Consider the following 17494-nt stretch of genomic DNA (forward strand, 5'->3'; position numbering starts at 1 on the left):
CACCGCGAGTGCAGCTGAGGCTCAATTATTAGACATATAAGGTGGAAGTAAGATAAACATTTGAAAGAAGGAGACATTTTTTGAAGGCTATGGGGAACTGGCAGAGAAGAGCTTTTGAGGCAAGCATAAGGTGCCCATAATAGTGTCAAACTGTGGCGCAGGCTTGAGGGGACATGTGGCCTATACCTGCTCCCATTTTATATTCCTGTGACTCGGACACCTAGTCTAACCAACACAGTTTTATCCTAACTCCTCTGCTCTGAATTCTCTTCTCTCCAGAAATGTATCTTGTTGTTGTGTTCACACTTGGTTAAGCTGTGATGCAGAGGGCACAGTGTGACAACACTTAGTGCTACTGCCGCACAGTGTCAGCAGCCTGGGTTTCATCCTGACCACAGCCACTCGCTATTTGGAGTTTCCCCAGAGTAGTACTAGAAGGCATGCATTGGCAGTGAGAAGGGGAAAGTTTCTTTTATGTAGCAAGTGATAGATAACGAATGGGCTGTCAGAGGTAGAGGTGAAAGCAGATATCATAGTGGCATTTCAGAGACCTTTACAGGGTCATGAATATGTATGGTGCACAGAGCATAATTATGTAAAGGCAGAAGTGATATAGCTCAACTCAGTATCATATTTGCTGCAGACGTTGTAGGCCGAAGGGCTTGTTCCTGTGCTGTACTCATCTATATTTATACCTCAAATCACTGGGTGATGATTCAAAAATTGCTTCAGGGTGAATTTCTTTAACCTGAACAGATTTGTGACCGTCATGCCTATGCTTTCCTTTGTATGAAAGGAACCAGAGTGCTATAGGTTTCATCCTTCTATCTGTTGAATGTTAAAAGGCATTTCGAATGTTAAAAGGCATGGACAGAGTGGATGTGGCAAAGTTGTTTCCCATGATGGGGGAGTCTAGTACGAGAGGGCATGACTTAAGGATTGAAGGGCGCCCATTCAGAACAGAAATGCGAAAAAATTTTTTTAGTCAGAGGGTGGTGAATCTATGGAATTTGTTGCCACGGGCAGCAGTGCAGGCCAAGTCATTGGGTGTCTTTAAGGCAGAGATTGATAGGTATCTGAGTAGCCAGGGCATCAAAGGTTATGGTGAGAAGGCGGGGCAGCGGGACTAAATAGGATAAAATGGATCAGCTCATGATAAAATGGTGGAGCAGACTCGATGGGCCGAATGGCCTACTTCTGCTCCTTTGTCTTATGGTCTTCTGGTCTTATGGAATGATGCTTGGTGTGTCATTTGTAAATGAATTCACAATAAATGACAAGGAAAGTGTGAGTGAGGAAAGATGCCTCAGCCCACTCAGTACTGAGGTTCAGTTATCAGTCAGTGGAAAGTCGTCATCTTTTGGTTGAAAACAGGAGAAAATACAAGCCAGTGTCTTCAGCTTCATACGTCAAATTGTAATTTCCCCAAGCGTGCATTAAAAATGCTGACTGCGACTGATGTACCATACAATGTAGAGAGAGCTTTCATTTAAACCTCAGCACATCACAGACTGCCTTTGAAGTTTGTGAATGTGGTGAAACAGGAAGTATATCGACCAAAATGCACACAGCAAGGGTCCACAGATGTAATGAGAAGATCAAATCCTTTCGCCGACAAATTGTCAGGACAACAGGAAGAACAGCCATTCCGTTCTTCAGATCGTTGTGTAGAAGCTGCCATCTCTGTGTGAGAGAGTGGCCAGAGTCCCTGCCAAACACCTCAGTCAAAAGGTGAGTAGTCCACGACAGCAAAGTCCAACCTAAGCTAAGTAATGGAGCCTTACAAGCAAGAGAAAATCTGCAGATGCTGGAAATCCAAAGCAACACACACAAAATGCTGGAGGAACTCTCAGCAGGACAGGAAAAGAGTAACAGTCAACATTTCGGGCCAATACCCTTCAGCAGGACAGTCTTATCCAGGGCTTTAACCTGTTCCCACTTCAACATGACTTCCCAATACAAGTGTTGATAATGATACCTATGGGTGATCAAGGTGATTGGAATCCCTAATGTAACAAAGACAAAGCATTGCTGGGGGCACATTTGGAATACTGTGTTCAGTTCTAGTCACAGGTCCATAGGAAACTGAAAGAGTGCAGAAGAGATTTAAGAGAATGTTGCCTGGACTCAAGGGAGAGATTGGGCAGGCTAGGACTTCATTCATTGGAGATAGAATGGGGGAAGAATGATCTTTCATCATCATCATTGTGTGGTGTGCTGTATGACATGGGTGATCATGATCTTTCTGTGACCAGGATTGTTTTTGGCAAATTTTTCTACATGAGTGAGCGGTTTACCATTGCTTTTCTCTGGGCAGTGCCTTTACAAGAAGGGTGACCCCAGCCATTATCGATACTCTTCTGAGATTGTCTGCCTGGTGTCAGTGGTCGCATAACCAGGACTTGTGATATGCACTGGCTGCTCATACGACCATCCACCACCTGCTCCCATGGCTTCTTCTGACCCTGATTGGGGTCCAGGCAGGTGCTACACCTTGCCAAAGGGTGACCTGCAGGTTAGCGGAGGGAAGGAGAGCCTTACAACTCCTTTGGTAGAGATGCATCTCCACCCCACCACCTGCAAACTCATAAAGGATATATAAAATCACGAGGGGCATAGTTGGTGAATGCATACAGTCCTTAGATAGGCATCATGGTTGGCATCAATCAGTAGTGTTGAAGGGCCTACTTCTGCACTGTATGACTCTAAAGACTAAACATATTGAGAATAACGAAACTGAAACCTGGTTACATAAGAGAAACTTAAGAAAAATAGGAACAGGAGTAGGCTGTTCAGCCCCTCAAGTCTGCCCCATTCAGTGAGATCATAGCTCATTTCGGATGGCCTCAATTTCCCTTCTCTGCCAATAGCACCAAATGCAGCATAAATTCCAAATTTTAAACCCGTAAGCATCAATATGCACCAATCTCTAAATGAATGAGCTTGTAATTCATATAATACACCAGAACTGGGGCTACTTCAGAATGATCTGGCGAGTAGAGATGTTTGATGCAATGCCCATACTGGCCTCCTGGTTGCATGTCTTTTCATCCTTTTCCCATTCCCACACAGACCTGACCATCCTCAGCTTTTTCCAAACACAAAATATCTTCTCATGACCGTAAGAAATTTGGCAAAACCCATTCGACCCGCACCATAAGATCATTCTATCTAGGTGCATCACAGATCAGTACGGCAACCACTCTGCCTATACGCACCAGAAAGGGCAGAGTTACAGACGCAGCTCAGCACGTCGTGGAAACCAGCCTCCCCTTCACGGCCCATCTGCACTTCTCACCGCCTTGGCAAAGCAGTCAACAACGTCAAAAACAACACCCATCCCAAATATTCTCTCTCATCGAGTAGTAGATACAAACACCTGAAAACACATCCTAACAGGCATAAGGACAGCTTCGATCCTGCTGTTAAAGTCTATTGAACGGTACAGTAAGATGGACTGTTGTATTCACAATATCCTTGTTTTGGCCTTGCATCTTATTTACTATCTGCACCATACTCTCTATCTATAGCACTTTATTCTGCATTCTGTTATTGTTTTCCCCTTCTACTACCTCAATGTACTGATGTGATGAAATAATCTGTATGGATGGCAGGCAAAACAAAGGTTTTCATTGTACCCAAGGAGTTTGTACATTCTCCCCGTGACCATGTGGGTTTCCTCTGGGTGCTCTGGTTTCTTCCCACATTCCAAATTCATACTGGTTGGTAGGTTAACTGATCATTGTAAATTGCCCTGTGATTAAATCGGGGGAATTGCTGGGTGGCATGGCTTGAAGGGCTGGAAGGGCCTATTTCACACTGTATCCCAATAAATAATAAGTAATTAAAAATGTGACAATAATAATTCAATTTACTTGAGAAACAGAACTCACGTTCCTCTTGGGTAGTGTACAACCTAATGGAAAGCTTCAGATAACCCATAATCTGTGCTCGTTTCTCTCCTCCTCTCCACTAACCAGCTGCCTCACCCTATTCCAGCTGCCCATCCTCCCCATTTAGTTCCACTTATCACCTTCCTCAGCTTCCATTGTTCGTCGGTTCAAGCAACAAGGGAGACTGAAACCTCGAGGTGAGTGCAAATGTTTGGAGATCATTTGGGGGTTTCAGTGCCCTGCAGTCTCTGAGGAGATTCCAGGAGACAGAATACATGAACTCCATGGCAAGAAGGCTGCAGGAGGTTGTTCGACACCATTTCACTGATTAAAGCTTCCATTGCATGCCTATTAATGCTATGAGGGAGATTGAAGCATCACGCCTAGTGTGAAGGGTGAGCGTCGGCTGTCTGTCTTTTGATTGCTCTACTACAGAGAGGAAAAGACCAGCCGCTGTGCCCGGAGAGTATTGGCCAGGTTTTCTGCGCTTTGGATGTGGACTTGGACTACAGACTTTTTTTTTCCAGTCCTATAGTTTTCTTTTAAATATTCTGTGTCTTTTGCCTGATCTTGCTTGTTTTTTTGTGCGGGAAGGGGGATTGATATGCCTGCTCAGTTTTTTCATGTGGAGAGAGAGAGATTTGGGGATTGTTGTGCCTGTTCAGTTTTTGTTCGTCTTTTTTTGAGCAGGAGGTGAGACTTGAGGGTCGATGTGCCTGTTCCGTTTTGTTTGTTTTTCTTTTGCACAGGGTGGGGTAACTTGGGAGTTGATAATTGTGCTGCCTTTCTTTTCTTTCTTGGTTTCATGGCTACCCAGAGAAGAAGAATGCCAAATTGTATACTTTGATAATAAATGAACCTTACTTATCAGATTCTCACTTCTGCAGCCTCTTGCGTCTACACATTATCATCCAGCCTCTGTCTTCATTTCCACTTCCCCTTCCCCTGCTCTTATTCCACCTCCGCATTTGGTTTCATTTATCATGTGCCAGCTCCTGCCCCCATCTTCCACCTCACCTCTTTATACTAGCTATCTCCCCTCTACACTCTCAGTGCTGGTGTGTGGTTTCATCTGGAAATATCAACTGTGTCTTTGCTCCTGCAGCTTCTGCTAGATTAGATAAATTCCACTGGCAGTTTGTCATTTATGCTCCTGTCTCTTGTGTCTTGTGACAACCAATTTTTCCAACATTAATGAAAGAATTGGCTTTTCAATAAGTTGAAAAATACTGTTCTTGCTCATCAGAATTGCTGGCATTTTGTGTAACTGAGAACAGATTTCAAGATAGAAAATGACAAATGCCAGTTTCTCAAATTGTTTTACTTTTGCTTCTTGAAGGATTGCATTCCACTACAAAATAATGTGGCAAAAAAGGCATTTAAACTATTTCACATCAGGTCAACCATACCAGGTCAGTAAGCCTTCTCTTTGCATCATATCCCTTATCGAGTGCAATCTAGTACAAAGACTAACAGCTTTCTCAAAATTAGCAGGGGGACACATGGGGGTGGTGCAGGAAAGTGACAACAAGTTCAGAGATCCGACATGATCTAACTGACTGGTGGACAGGGCTGAGGGACACAAGGAGAGAGATTGTACAATACAACTGCATCTCTTGGCATTTACCCTTCCACAGGACAGGTCCTATTCACATTCTACTGCCCCTGTATATCTCCACTCCCTTTTATTTTAGCCACTTATTTTATCTACCTCCCACTCTCCTTAGCAATGGAGTGTTACTCCATTCACTGACAGAGGGATCTATCTGCATGTTTTATGGACGTTAACATACTTTACTTTATACTTTATTGTCACCAGACAATTGATACTAGAATGTAAAATCATCACAGCGATATTTGATTCCGCGTTTCCTGCTCTCTGGATTACAAATATTAAATATTAAAAATAGTAAAAAATAGTAAGTATTAAAAATTTAAATTATAAATCATAAATAGAAAATAGAAAAATGGAAAGTGAGGTAGAGCAAAAAAATCGAGAGGCGGTCCGGATATTTGGAGGGTACGGCCCAGATCCCGGTCAGGATCCATTCAGCAGTCTTATCACAGTTGGAAAGAAGCTGTTTCCAAATCTGGCCGTACATAAACCATAGAAACCATAGAAACTACAGCACAGAAACAGGCCTTTTTGGCCCTTCTTGGCTGTGCTGAACCATTTTCTGCCTAGTCCCACTGACCTGCACACGGACCATATCCCTCCATACACCTCCCATCCATGTATCTGTCCAATTCATTCTTAAATGTTAAAAAAGAACCCGCATTTACCACCTCATCTGGCAGCTCATTCCATACTCCCACCACTCTCTGTGTGAAGAAGCCCCCACCTAATGTTCCCTTTAAACTTTTCCCCCCTCATCCTTAACCCATGTCCTCTGGTTTTTTTCTCCCCTTGCCTCAGTGGAAAAAGCCTGCTTGCATTCACTCTATCTATACCCATCATAATTTTATATACCTCTATCAAATCTCCCCTCATTCTTCTACGTTCCAGGGAATAAAGTCCCAACCTATTCAACCTTTCTCTGTAACTGAGTTTCTCAAGTCCCGGGAACATCCTTGTAAACCTTCTCTGCACTCTTTCAACCTTATTTATATCCTTCCTGTAATTTGGTGACCAAAACTGAACACAATACTCCAGATTCGGCCTCACCAATGCCTTATACAACCTCATCATAACATTCCAGCTCTTATACTCAATACTTTGATTAATAAAGGCCAATGTACCAAAAGCTCTCTTTACAACCCTATCTACCTGTGACGACACTTTTAGGGAATTTTGTATCTGTATTCCCAGATCCCTCTGTTCTACTGCACTCCTCAGTGCCTTACCATTAACCCTATATGTTCTACCTTGGTTTGTCCTTCCAACGTGCAATACCTCACACTTGTCTGTATTAAACTCCATCTGCCATTTTTCAGCCCATTTTTCCAGCTGGTCCAAGTCCCTCTGTGGGCTCTGAAAACCTTCCTCACTGTCTACTACACCTCCAATCTTTGTATCATCAGCAAATTTGCTGATCCAATTTACCACATTATCATCCAGATCATTGATATAGATGAAAAATAACAATGGACCCAGCACTGATCCCTGTGGCACACCACTAGTCACAGGCCTCCACTCAGAGAAGCAATTCTCTACCACCACTCTCTGGCTTCTTCCATCGAGCCAATGTCTAATCCAATTTACCACCTCTCCATGTATACCTAGTGACTGAATTTTCCTAACTAACCTCCCATGCGGGACCTTGTCAAAGGCCTTACTGAAGTCCATGTAGACAATATCCACTGCCTTCCCTTCATCCACTTTCCTGGTAACCTCCTCCTCGTACTTTTAAATTTTGCTGTAACTGCATTCTTGAAGCAGATCCTAACAAAGCGAAGGTGACTTAAGTAATGTCTGCTGCAGGAATTGATTTGTGGTGCTTAATATTTTTGTGCATTACGTTACAAAATAATCTCTAAATATGATAAGGTCTTTTGTGTTTGTATGATTCATTTTGATTAACTCCACCTAAATCCTCTGCTCATGTGATGTACTTCTACACCAAGTTAACTACGCATTTTTAATGATGCCAAGCAGAGTGCATTAAATATATAGCCATGCTTTGCAAAGAATTCTTTAGTTACTCATGAAGCGCAGTCGCACCAGTACACATCATAACTAAAGAGTCAAGCCTACTCAAAGAGGATTGGTCCAACCTGGCTTGCTGTTGCAGAGGATGAACCAAGCACAATTTTGTTTGTACGTCTTCCTTTACGTTGTTTTATTGGTATCCACTTGCACCCAGCACAGCAATAGGACTTTAGCAACTTCACAAAGTATGCATTATCATCATATCATAGACCCACCATCAAATACTAACCTACACTACAAATCTATGGCGATTATCAAACAGGAACCTATACTAATGCCTAACTATGCCTTTGTTAGAGCTATACAGAGATACAGCACACAAGCCGCCCACCAAATCCATGCCAAATATCAACCAACACTTTGCATTAATATTACCTTAATCCCCATTTTAAAAAAATCCTCATATTCTCAACCCACCCCCCCCCGCCAGATTCCACCACACACCTACACACTAGGAGCAGTTTACAGTGGGCAATAAACCTGCCTTTTCTCAGGAACTCCAGTTCAAAAGCAAGTTCAAAGCTAAGATTTACAGAGCAAATTCAAATCGGATGATAGGAGCTCTCGAGGGTACCATTTGTTGACTGGTTCACTGACAAAGGACAATGATAAGTGATCAAGCGTGAAGAGTAAAGGACAGGGAGCATGTAACAAACTTTATTTCATCATGGAAGAACTTATGTTCAATTTACACTAATCTAAATGTAGGTAATTTATGTTTGTAATGCACTATGCTGCTGTTCCTCCAAGGTACTGACATACCAGTTATCTGAGAGGCAGACCTGGGAGAGGTGGTGTTTTGGAAAGGGAAGTCAGGGTGGAAAGGCTTGTGTTCCAGGCCACAGACATTCAGAGAAAATGGTGGCCTTGTTTCCTGACATCTGTTGTGGATGGTATTCTCAACAACTGGCTTTTCTCTTCAGCTTTAATAGACTGCATCGCTCTCCCCATCTCCTCTCTATTAGCTGTGCAGAGAAGTGTGAGCTCATGGAGTTCACCATGCTGTGGTTCTGGAGGTATCAGCGTATAATCAGGGATTTACAGCACAAGATGGGAAAGTGGAGCTGAACAGTGTCAGGCATGCATGCAGACCTTTGCAACGGCAATATGTTAAGCACATGCAAGGAATGGAGGAACAGACTGACTGTAGAAAACTAATACTTAGACACAAATAAGAGCTTCTCTATTTAACCTACAGAACCTAAATAAAACTAAACATACTCTATAATATTCTAACTCATTATTAGGGAATAATAAACCCTTAATTACTCAAAAGGAAATGAATTAACAAGGTACGGCCATGTAAGTAAAGTTTGCTAGCTAATGGAATAGTGCTTACTGTGGAGTCACTTGACATGAGTGGTCCGGAGACTGATCACTGCATTTATACACACAATGATTGGTTTCTCAATGTATACATTAAAAAGGGCTGCCCACATATATGCACAAATCCATGGATGGAAAATTAGCAGCAGGGAGTGCAATAAAATGTTGTTGGAATTTTATGAGGGGACACGGGGTTTCATACAATATTAGTAATTCTGCCTGAGTAGTCCACAAGCAAATGACATTAATAATGGATTTCATAATCCCAGGTAACCTGCCATCCTGTATTTATCCCCCTTCTGTTTTGTCCCAATGCAGCCCCAGTTCATCTCATTTCATACCCCTCCCCCTCCCACATCACCCATTTTTGCCTGTTGTGGTTTGCTTTCCAGTTACCTTGTTGGAATCCTGGATGATTTTCACATTCTCAGCTCCAAATTTATCACCATATAGTTTGAGGAGTCTCTCAGATATTTCAGGTAATCTAGTCAGCTTGGGCTCCTTGTAGATATATTCCTTTCCATCTTCCTCTTCAAAGAAGCTCTTAAAAGAGAACGACAATAAGGGATTAAATTAAGAAATATATTCCATTTTGCCTACCAGCACAACCAGTTCAATGGCTCTTCACTCAACACTGGAACATCCGGACAGTGAAGATGCATACATCAGGATGCTCTTCATTGACCACTGATCGGCATTCAACACTACCAACCTCTCAAAACTAATGAATAATCTCCCAAGATCTTAGCCTCAGTACCTCCATGTGCAATTGGATCATTGATTTCCTTCACTTGCAAACCCCAGTCAGTTCAGTTTGGCAACAAAAACTTCCTCTACGATCTCCATCAGCACAGGTGCACCACAAGCCTGTGTGCTTAGCCCCCCGCTCTACTCACTTTACACTTATGACTCTGTGACTAAGCACAGCTCCAATGCCATATTCAAGTTTGCTGATGACAACACTGTTGCAGGCTGAATCAAAGGTGGTGACAAATCAGCATGTAGTAGGGAGATTGAAAATCAGCTCAATGGTGCCATAACAACAATCCCCTCACTCAATGTCAGCAAGACCAAGGAGTTGATTATTGACTTCAGGAGCAAGAAACCAGGTGTCCATAGGTCAGTTCTCATCAGAGGATCAGCAACTTTCTAATGAACAATTACAAAGAAAGCACAACAGCATCTCTACTTCCTTAGGAGTTTGTGGAGATTCGGCATGACATTGAAACTTTGACAAATCTCTATATATGTGTAGTGGAGAGTATATTGACCAGCTGCATCACAGCCAGTGCCCTTGAACAGAAAATCCTACAAAAATTAGTGGATACTTCCCATTCCATCATGGGTAAAGACTTCCCAAAAATTGAGCACATCTACATGAAATACTGTTGCAGGAAAGCAGCATACATTGTCACTACCCAGGACAAGCCTTCTTTTCATTGCTGCCATCAGGAAGAAGGCACAGATGCCTCAGGACTCATACAACTGATTCAGGAACAATTATTAATTCTCAGTCACTTGAACCAAAGGAGGTAACTTCATTCAACTTCACTTGCTCCATCATTGAAATGTTCCCACAACCTACGGACTCACTTTCTTTCTTTCTTTCTTTTTCAATCTTTTTATTAATTTCATAAAATGAAAACATAACATAGCAATAATACAAATAGTAGGGGATAGATTGTTGTACTTAAAATGAGTAATTATAAAACCAAATAGTATAAATTGACAAAGCTCCCAATCGTGTAGAATAACAATGAATAATACAGGACAAAAAAAACTGCAGAAAAATCATGAAAAAGAAAAAGAAATAGAAAAAAAAACAAACACCATCCCAAAAAAAAACTAAACTAAACAGAATTAGTCAACTAAACTAAAAGACTTGGGCAATTCTAACAACTTAAAAATGGGAAAGAAGAAAACATTAGTGTTGACGACTCCATTCCTCTCAACCAACAGTACAGAGAAATAAAATAAGTTTGGAAATGGTCAAATTACATCAAATGAAAATGCTGAATGAATGGCCTCCAAGTTTTTTCAAATTTAATGGAAGGGTCATGAACCACACTTCTAATTTTTTCCAAATTCAAACACATCATAGTTTGTGAAAACCAATTAAATACAGTAAGAGGGTTAATCTCTTTCCAATTCAGCAAAATGGATCTTCTAGCCATTAAAGTAAGAAATGCAATTATCCTGCATGCTGAAGAGGTTAAATAATTTGAATCTATCATTGGTAATCCAAAGATAGCAGTAATTGGATGAGGTTGTAAGTCTACATTCAAAACCATTGAAATAATGTCAAAATATCTTTCCAATATTTTTCAAACAAAGGACATGACCAAAACATGTGAGTTAAGGAAGCTATCTCGGAATGACATCTATCACATATAGGATTAATATAAGAGTAATAACGAGATAGTTTATCTTTGGACATATGAGCCCGGTGCACTACTTGAAACTGTATCAACCTGTGTTTAGCACATATCGAGGATAAATTAACCAATTGAAGAATTTTTTTCCCATTTTTCAATCGGTATAATAATCTTAAGTTCTCTTTCCCAATCAGCTTAAATTTTATTGGAAACATCAGGACATAATTTCATAATTATATTATATATAATTGCTACTACACTTTTCTGAGAAAGATTTAAATCTAAAATTTTTTCCAACGTATCCATTGGATATGGGTGTGGAAAATTAGGGGAAACAGTAATTAAAAAGTTTCTAATCTGTAGATATCTAAAAAAGTGAGATCTGGGTAAGTTATATTTATTAGAAAGTTGATCAAAAGACATAAAACAATTATCCAAAAATAAATCACGAAAACGTATTATACCTTTGATTTTCCAATCAAAGTAAGCTTGATCCATAGTGGAAGGTTGAAAAAGGAAATTATATATAATAGGATTTGCTAAAATAAATTGATTAAACCCAAAAAATCTTCGAAATTGAAACCATATACATAAAGTATGCTTAACTATTGGATTATTCATTTGTTTATACTATTTAGAGGAAGTAAAAGGAAGCGAAGTTCCTAAAACCGAACCCAAAGAAAACCCTTGTAATGAATTACATTCAAGATTTACCCAATGTGGATTTAAAGATACATTCAAATCTCGTAACCAAAATTTTAAATATCGAATATTAATTGCCCAATAATAGAATTTAAAATTCAGGAGGGCGAGCCCCCCTCCTTTTTAGATTTCTGTAAATACCTTTTACCTAACCTAGGATTTTTGTTCTGCCATGTATATGAGGAAATTTTTGAGTCTACATTATCAAAAAAAGATTTTGGGATAAAAATTGGAACCGATTGAAATACATATAGAAATTTGGGCAAAATGATCATCTTAATAGCATTAATCCGACCAATCAAAGACAAAGAGATTGGTCATCATTTAGTAAACAAAAGTTTAATCTGATCAATTAAAGGTAAAAAATTAGCTTTAAATAAGTCTTTATACTTTTTCGTAATTGTTATCCCTAAATATATAAATGAGTCAGTAACCAATTTAAATGGTAAACGTCCATAAATAGGTACCTGCTTATTTAGGGGAAATAATTCACTCTTATTAAGATTCAATTTGTAACCAGAAAAGTTAATAAATTGAGCCAACAAACCTAGAATAGCAGGAATTGACTTCTCCAGATTAGAGATGTATAACAACAAATCATCTGCATATTGTGATAATTTATGTATTTCGTTTCCGCGGGTAATACCAAAAATATTGGGCGAGTCGCGGATAGCAATTGCTAAAGGTTCAAGGGCGATATTGAATAGTAAAGGACTAAGAGGACATCCTTGCCTAGTACCACGAAAAAGACGAGAAAAGGGAGATCTATGATTATTAGTACAAACCGAGGCTACCGGGGAGTAATATAACAATTTAATCCAAGATATAAATGTCAAACTAAAATTAAATTTCTCAAGGACACTAAATAAATAAGGCCATTCGACTCTGTCAAAGACTTTCTCAGCATCTAATGAGATAATACATTCAGGGGTAGTAAGTGAGGGGGTGTAAACAATATTCATTAACCTCCTAATATTAAAGGATGAATAACGATTTTTAATAAATCTGGTTTGATCCATAGATATAATTTGAGGTAATACGTTCTCTAACCTAGTTGCTAGAATTTTTGAAAAAATTTTTGAATCTACATTCAAAGGAGATATCGGTCTGTATGATGCACAATCAGTAGGATCTTTATTCTTTTTAAGAATTAAAGAGAAATAGGCTTTATAAAACGATTGTGGTAATTTACCTAAACTGATTGCTTCTTTAAATATTCTAGACAACCTCGGAGAGAGAATAGAGGAAAAGAATTTAAAAAATTCCACTGTAAACCCGTCCGGACCAGGTGCTTTACCAGAATTCAATGATGAGATTGCAGTTATTATTTCTTCCTCTGTAATGGGAGTTTCTAATGATAAGCAATCTTCGGGTGATATTTTTGGAAAATTCAGCTTACTTGAAAAATCATGCATGATATTAAAATCATGAGGAAAATCAGAGTGATATAAAGAGGTATAAAATTCTTGAAAGGTTTTGTTTATCCCATCATGATCAACTGTCAAAGTATCATCGTGTTTACGAATCTTAGTAACTTGACATTTAACCGAATCGAATTTCAATTGATTAGCCAATAATTTACCCAATTTATCACTATGAATATAAAAATCACTTCTAGTTCCCATTAATTGATTTTCAATCAAGGATGTTAATAATAAGCTATGTTCCAATTGAAGTTCAACTCTGTGTTTGTACAGCTCCTTACTGGGAGAAATAGCATATTTTTTATCGATTTCTTTAATTTTATCAACCAACAAAAGTATTTCATTCTTAACACGTCTTTTCAAACCAGCCGAATAGGAAATAATCTGACCACGGATATAAGCTTTAAAAGCGTCCCAAACAGTTCCATTGGAAACTTCTTCCGTAGTATTAGATGAAAAGAAGAAATCAATCTGTTCCTTTATAAACTTGACAAAGTCCGAGTCTTGAAGCAAACTAGGGTTAAATTGCCATTGTCTGTTAGTCCAAGAAGTATCTATTAACTTGATAGAAAGTTTCTTTGTAGCATGATCTAAAATAGCGATAATATCGTAATTACAATCAACTACAGATGGGATTAATTGAGAGTCAATTAAAAAAAAGTCAATTCGAGAATAAGAACGATGAACATGTGAAAAAAATGAGAATTCTTTATCGTTTTGGTGTAGAAATCTCCAAATTTCTGAAATCCCAGAATCAAACATAAAAGAGTTAATAAGAGTAGCCGACTTATTCGGTAAAGCCGGACTACCTATGGATCTGTCCAACATGGGATTCAAACATAAATTAAAGTCACCGCCCATTATCAACATATACTCGTTTAAGTTAGGAAAAGAAGTGAATAGGTGTTCAAAAAATTCAGGATAATCCACATTTGGAGCATAAACATTAACCATAGTAACCTTTTTATTAAAAAGTAACCCAGTGATTAACAAAAATCTGTCATTAGGATCTGAGATAATGTCTTGATGAATAAATGTAATTGAGGGATCTATAAAAATTGAAACACCTTTAATTTTGGCTTGGGCATTTGAGTGGTATTGTTAATCTTTCCAAAACTTAAAGAAGCGTTGATTATCCTCTTTCCTTACATGAGCTTCTTGTGCAAAAATAATACGAGCATTCAGTCTTTGGAATATTTTGAAAATCTTTTTCCATTTTATTGGATGGTTTAAACCATTTGTATTCCAAGAGACAAAATTAATAATGTGAGCCATAATTTAAGATTAACCCTTTGGTAAGTAAAGGGTTAACCATAATGTGAACTCATGAAATCGGAAGAGGAATACATGATCAGAGAGGAACTGGAAATCTTGACGCTGCGGACATCTTTGTAGTTCTAAATCAGCCCAATAGAAAAAATTAAAAAAGAAAAAGACTCACTTTCAAGGACACTTCATCTTATGTTCTCAATGTTTGTTACTTATTTATTTATTATTATTATTTCTTTCTTTCTGTATTTGCAGAGTTTGTTGTCTTTTGCATTCTGGTTGAACACACAAGATGGGTGGTCTTTCTTTGATTCTGTTATGGATATTATTCCATCATGGATTTATTGAGTATTCCCACAATAAAATGGAACTCAGGGTTGGATATGATGATATACGTGTACCTTGAACTTTGAAAATGTTTAAGCAGAAGGGCACTATGATCTGAAGTTTAAAGATGAAACAAATTTTTTCTAAGCCATGACAGGGTAGTTACAGCGCCTGTATCTTCTGGCTGAACAGCTTAGGAAAAGAAGTATCTTCATATTTTTTATGTACTTCATTCATCAAATCTATGCTGGCTCTCAAATCTAACCCATTAATTTTTTACCCTCGCCCCCCCCACCCCGGAAGTTTTCATGTCTTACCGTTTTACAACATTGAATTACAATGGATTTAATTTGGCTTTTTTACACTGATCAACAGGAAAAGATTATTTAGTTTTAAAGTGAAAACAGATCTCTACAAGGTGATCTAAATCAATTACAAATATAAAACATAAAATAATTGATTGCATAAGTATTCACCCCCTTCAAGTCAGTATTTAGTAGATGCACCTTTGGCAGCAATTACAGCCTTGAGTCAGTGTGGATAGGTCTCTATCAGCTTTGCATATCTGGACACAACAACTTTTCCTCATTCTTCTTTACAAAACTGCTCAAGCTCTGTCAGATTGCATGGGGATCGTGAGTGAACAGACCTTTTCAAGCCCAGCCACAAATTCTCAATTGGATTGAAGTCTGGACTCTGGCGTCTTCCCCCTTCCTTTCCAGTCCTGAAGAAGGATCTTGGCCTGAAACTATGACTGTTTATTCATTTCCATAGATGCTGCCTGACCTGATGAATTCCTCCAGCATTTTGTCTATTGTGCTTCAGGGTATTTAAAATTTATTTGAATATTCCAGTTTGGTACAGGTTTTCAATACCCAACCAGGTACACTGTTGGGGCCTGACGCCTTGTAAAGGTTGAACTACTTGAAGAATACTCAGAGATCACCTTGGGTGATGGGCATTAAAGGGTCACCAGATGTTATGGGGTGTTACCCAGCTATAACATTATTCTCCCTTTCAAAGTGTGCATGGATTGCATGAAGCTCTTCGGGGAGTGAAACATCACTACACTTTATACTGTTAGCTGACACATACTTGGAAATAGTGGCATGCAAACCCTACCACAGTGTCATGTATCCAGTTTCACTCGGAACTAACCTTTCATTCTCAAGATGCCCTTCCATAGGTCAAACCTGGACTTTTTATAGGATTCCATTTCCCCAGTCTCGAATGGCACAGATTTAGCCCTCCACAGACCACAAATCTCTTGGTTTATCCAGGGCTTTGGTCTTGTGAAGTTTCAGCATGTTCTCTGAGGCATACACTCGTCCATGTAGTTCTTGATGAAGATAGTGATAGTTGTGACATATTTAGTCATATCTGAAGAAGAATCCCTCTGTTGATGTGCAGTAATTTGGGATATTTCACTATCAGCCAGAACATAACACAGGGTTTTCACTTTATTTCACAGAATTTTTTTTTCTTGGTAGGCCTGTCTTACTCCCTGGCTTTTTTCCAGCTCTCAACAATGTGTGGCCCTGTAAGTAAGAGTCAGGTTGTCTGATATCATCACTCCATGTATGATTGATGGAACCATTGTGAACTTTTTATTAGTTGCCTTCTTTCATAAAGTCGGTTTATTTTCCCGAGTGCCGTTATAAACAGTTATAAGTTAACTCATTTAAAGATATTGCGACTGTGAGGAAGAAGGCTGAGTTTTCTGTGCAGGAATCCAATTTATTGTGTTTTCAAATTTTTGTTCCAATTGTTCCATCAAGAAAGTCAAAAGCAACAGGGATACTAACGTTACCGCCGGAAAGGGAATTGGCGAGGGAAATCTCTCTTTTTCCTAATACGGTATTTGTGTTTTATCATGCATCTCTTTTATTGAATGTCACTCTCTGTATTGTCAAAAGTGAAAATATCACGTCACCCTCTCAATGGAAATGGCAACATCCCCCTCCATAAATCCCATAATATTGGAAAGTAGTTTACCATGAAACCATTGTTCTTTCAGTATAATCACTGAATAACATTCTTTATGGTGATATTTAACGTATAACTTGAGGTGAAATTAAAGCAGCAAGAAACTAACTTAGTGTAGCGTGGCCAGTTCAGACCTCCCCACCAAAATACGTTTCTACGTGTGAGAGCACAGTAATATCATCTCCAATCTGGATCCATTTTTTATGAAAATCATATGTCTTTCCTTCCAGGAATTTGCTCATTGAATTTTTGCCGTTGATAAACAAAGCAAACACATGAAGTAATATAAACAACAGGAATTCTGCAGATGCTGGAAATTCAAGCAACACACATCAAAGTTGCTGATGAACGCAGCAGGCCAGGCAGAATCTGTAGGAAGAGGTGCAGTCGACGTTTCAGGCCGAGACCCTTTGTCAGGACATGAAGTAATATATCTGCATGACGTGTTACATGCGCCAATGCTACATCCAGACTCATCTTGTTGATAACTTGTTATTAACGTGTCATCTGACTCCCCACAAAGCGCAGCCCCTGGACCCTTAG

At 39.1% G+C, this 17494-nt stretch overlaps 1 protein-coding gene across 4 annotated transcripts in view; it reads right to left on the minus strand.

The window, feature by feature from the left end:
* Positions 1 to 17494, minus strand: part of dock11 (dedicator of cytokinesis 11) — a 322191-nt gene that overhangs the window by 35633 nt on the left and 269064 nt on the right. For all 4 annotated transcript variants that reach the window (XM_063060509.1, XM_063060507.1, XM_063060506.1 and 1 more), the window contains exon 48: positions 9265 to 9411. In XM_063060509.1, coding sequence (XP_062916579.1) covers positions 9265 to 9411 — 147 coding nt within the window. The remainder of the gene's footprint in view (positions 1 to 9264; positions 9412 to 17494) is intronic.

This window comes from Mobula hypostoma, chromosome 10 (genome assembly GCF_963921235.1).
Source record: "Mobula hypostoma chromosome 10, sMobHyp1.1, whole genome shotgun sequence".
Classification (NCBI taxonomy): Eukaryota; Metazoa; Chordata; class Chondrichthyes; order Myliobatiformes; family Myliobatidae; genus Mobula; species Mobula hypostoma.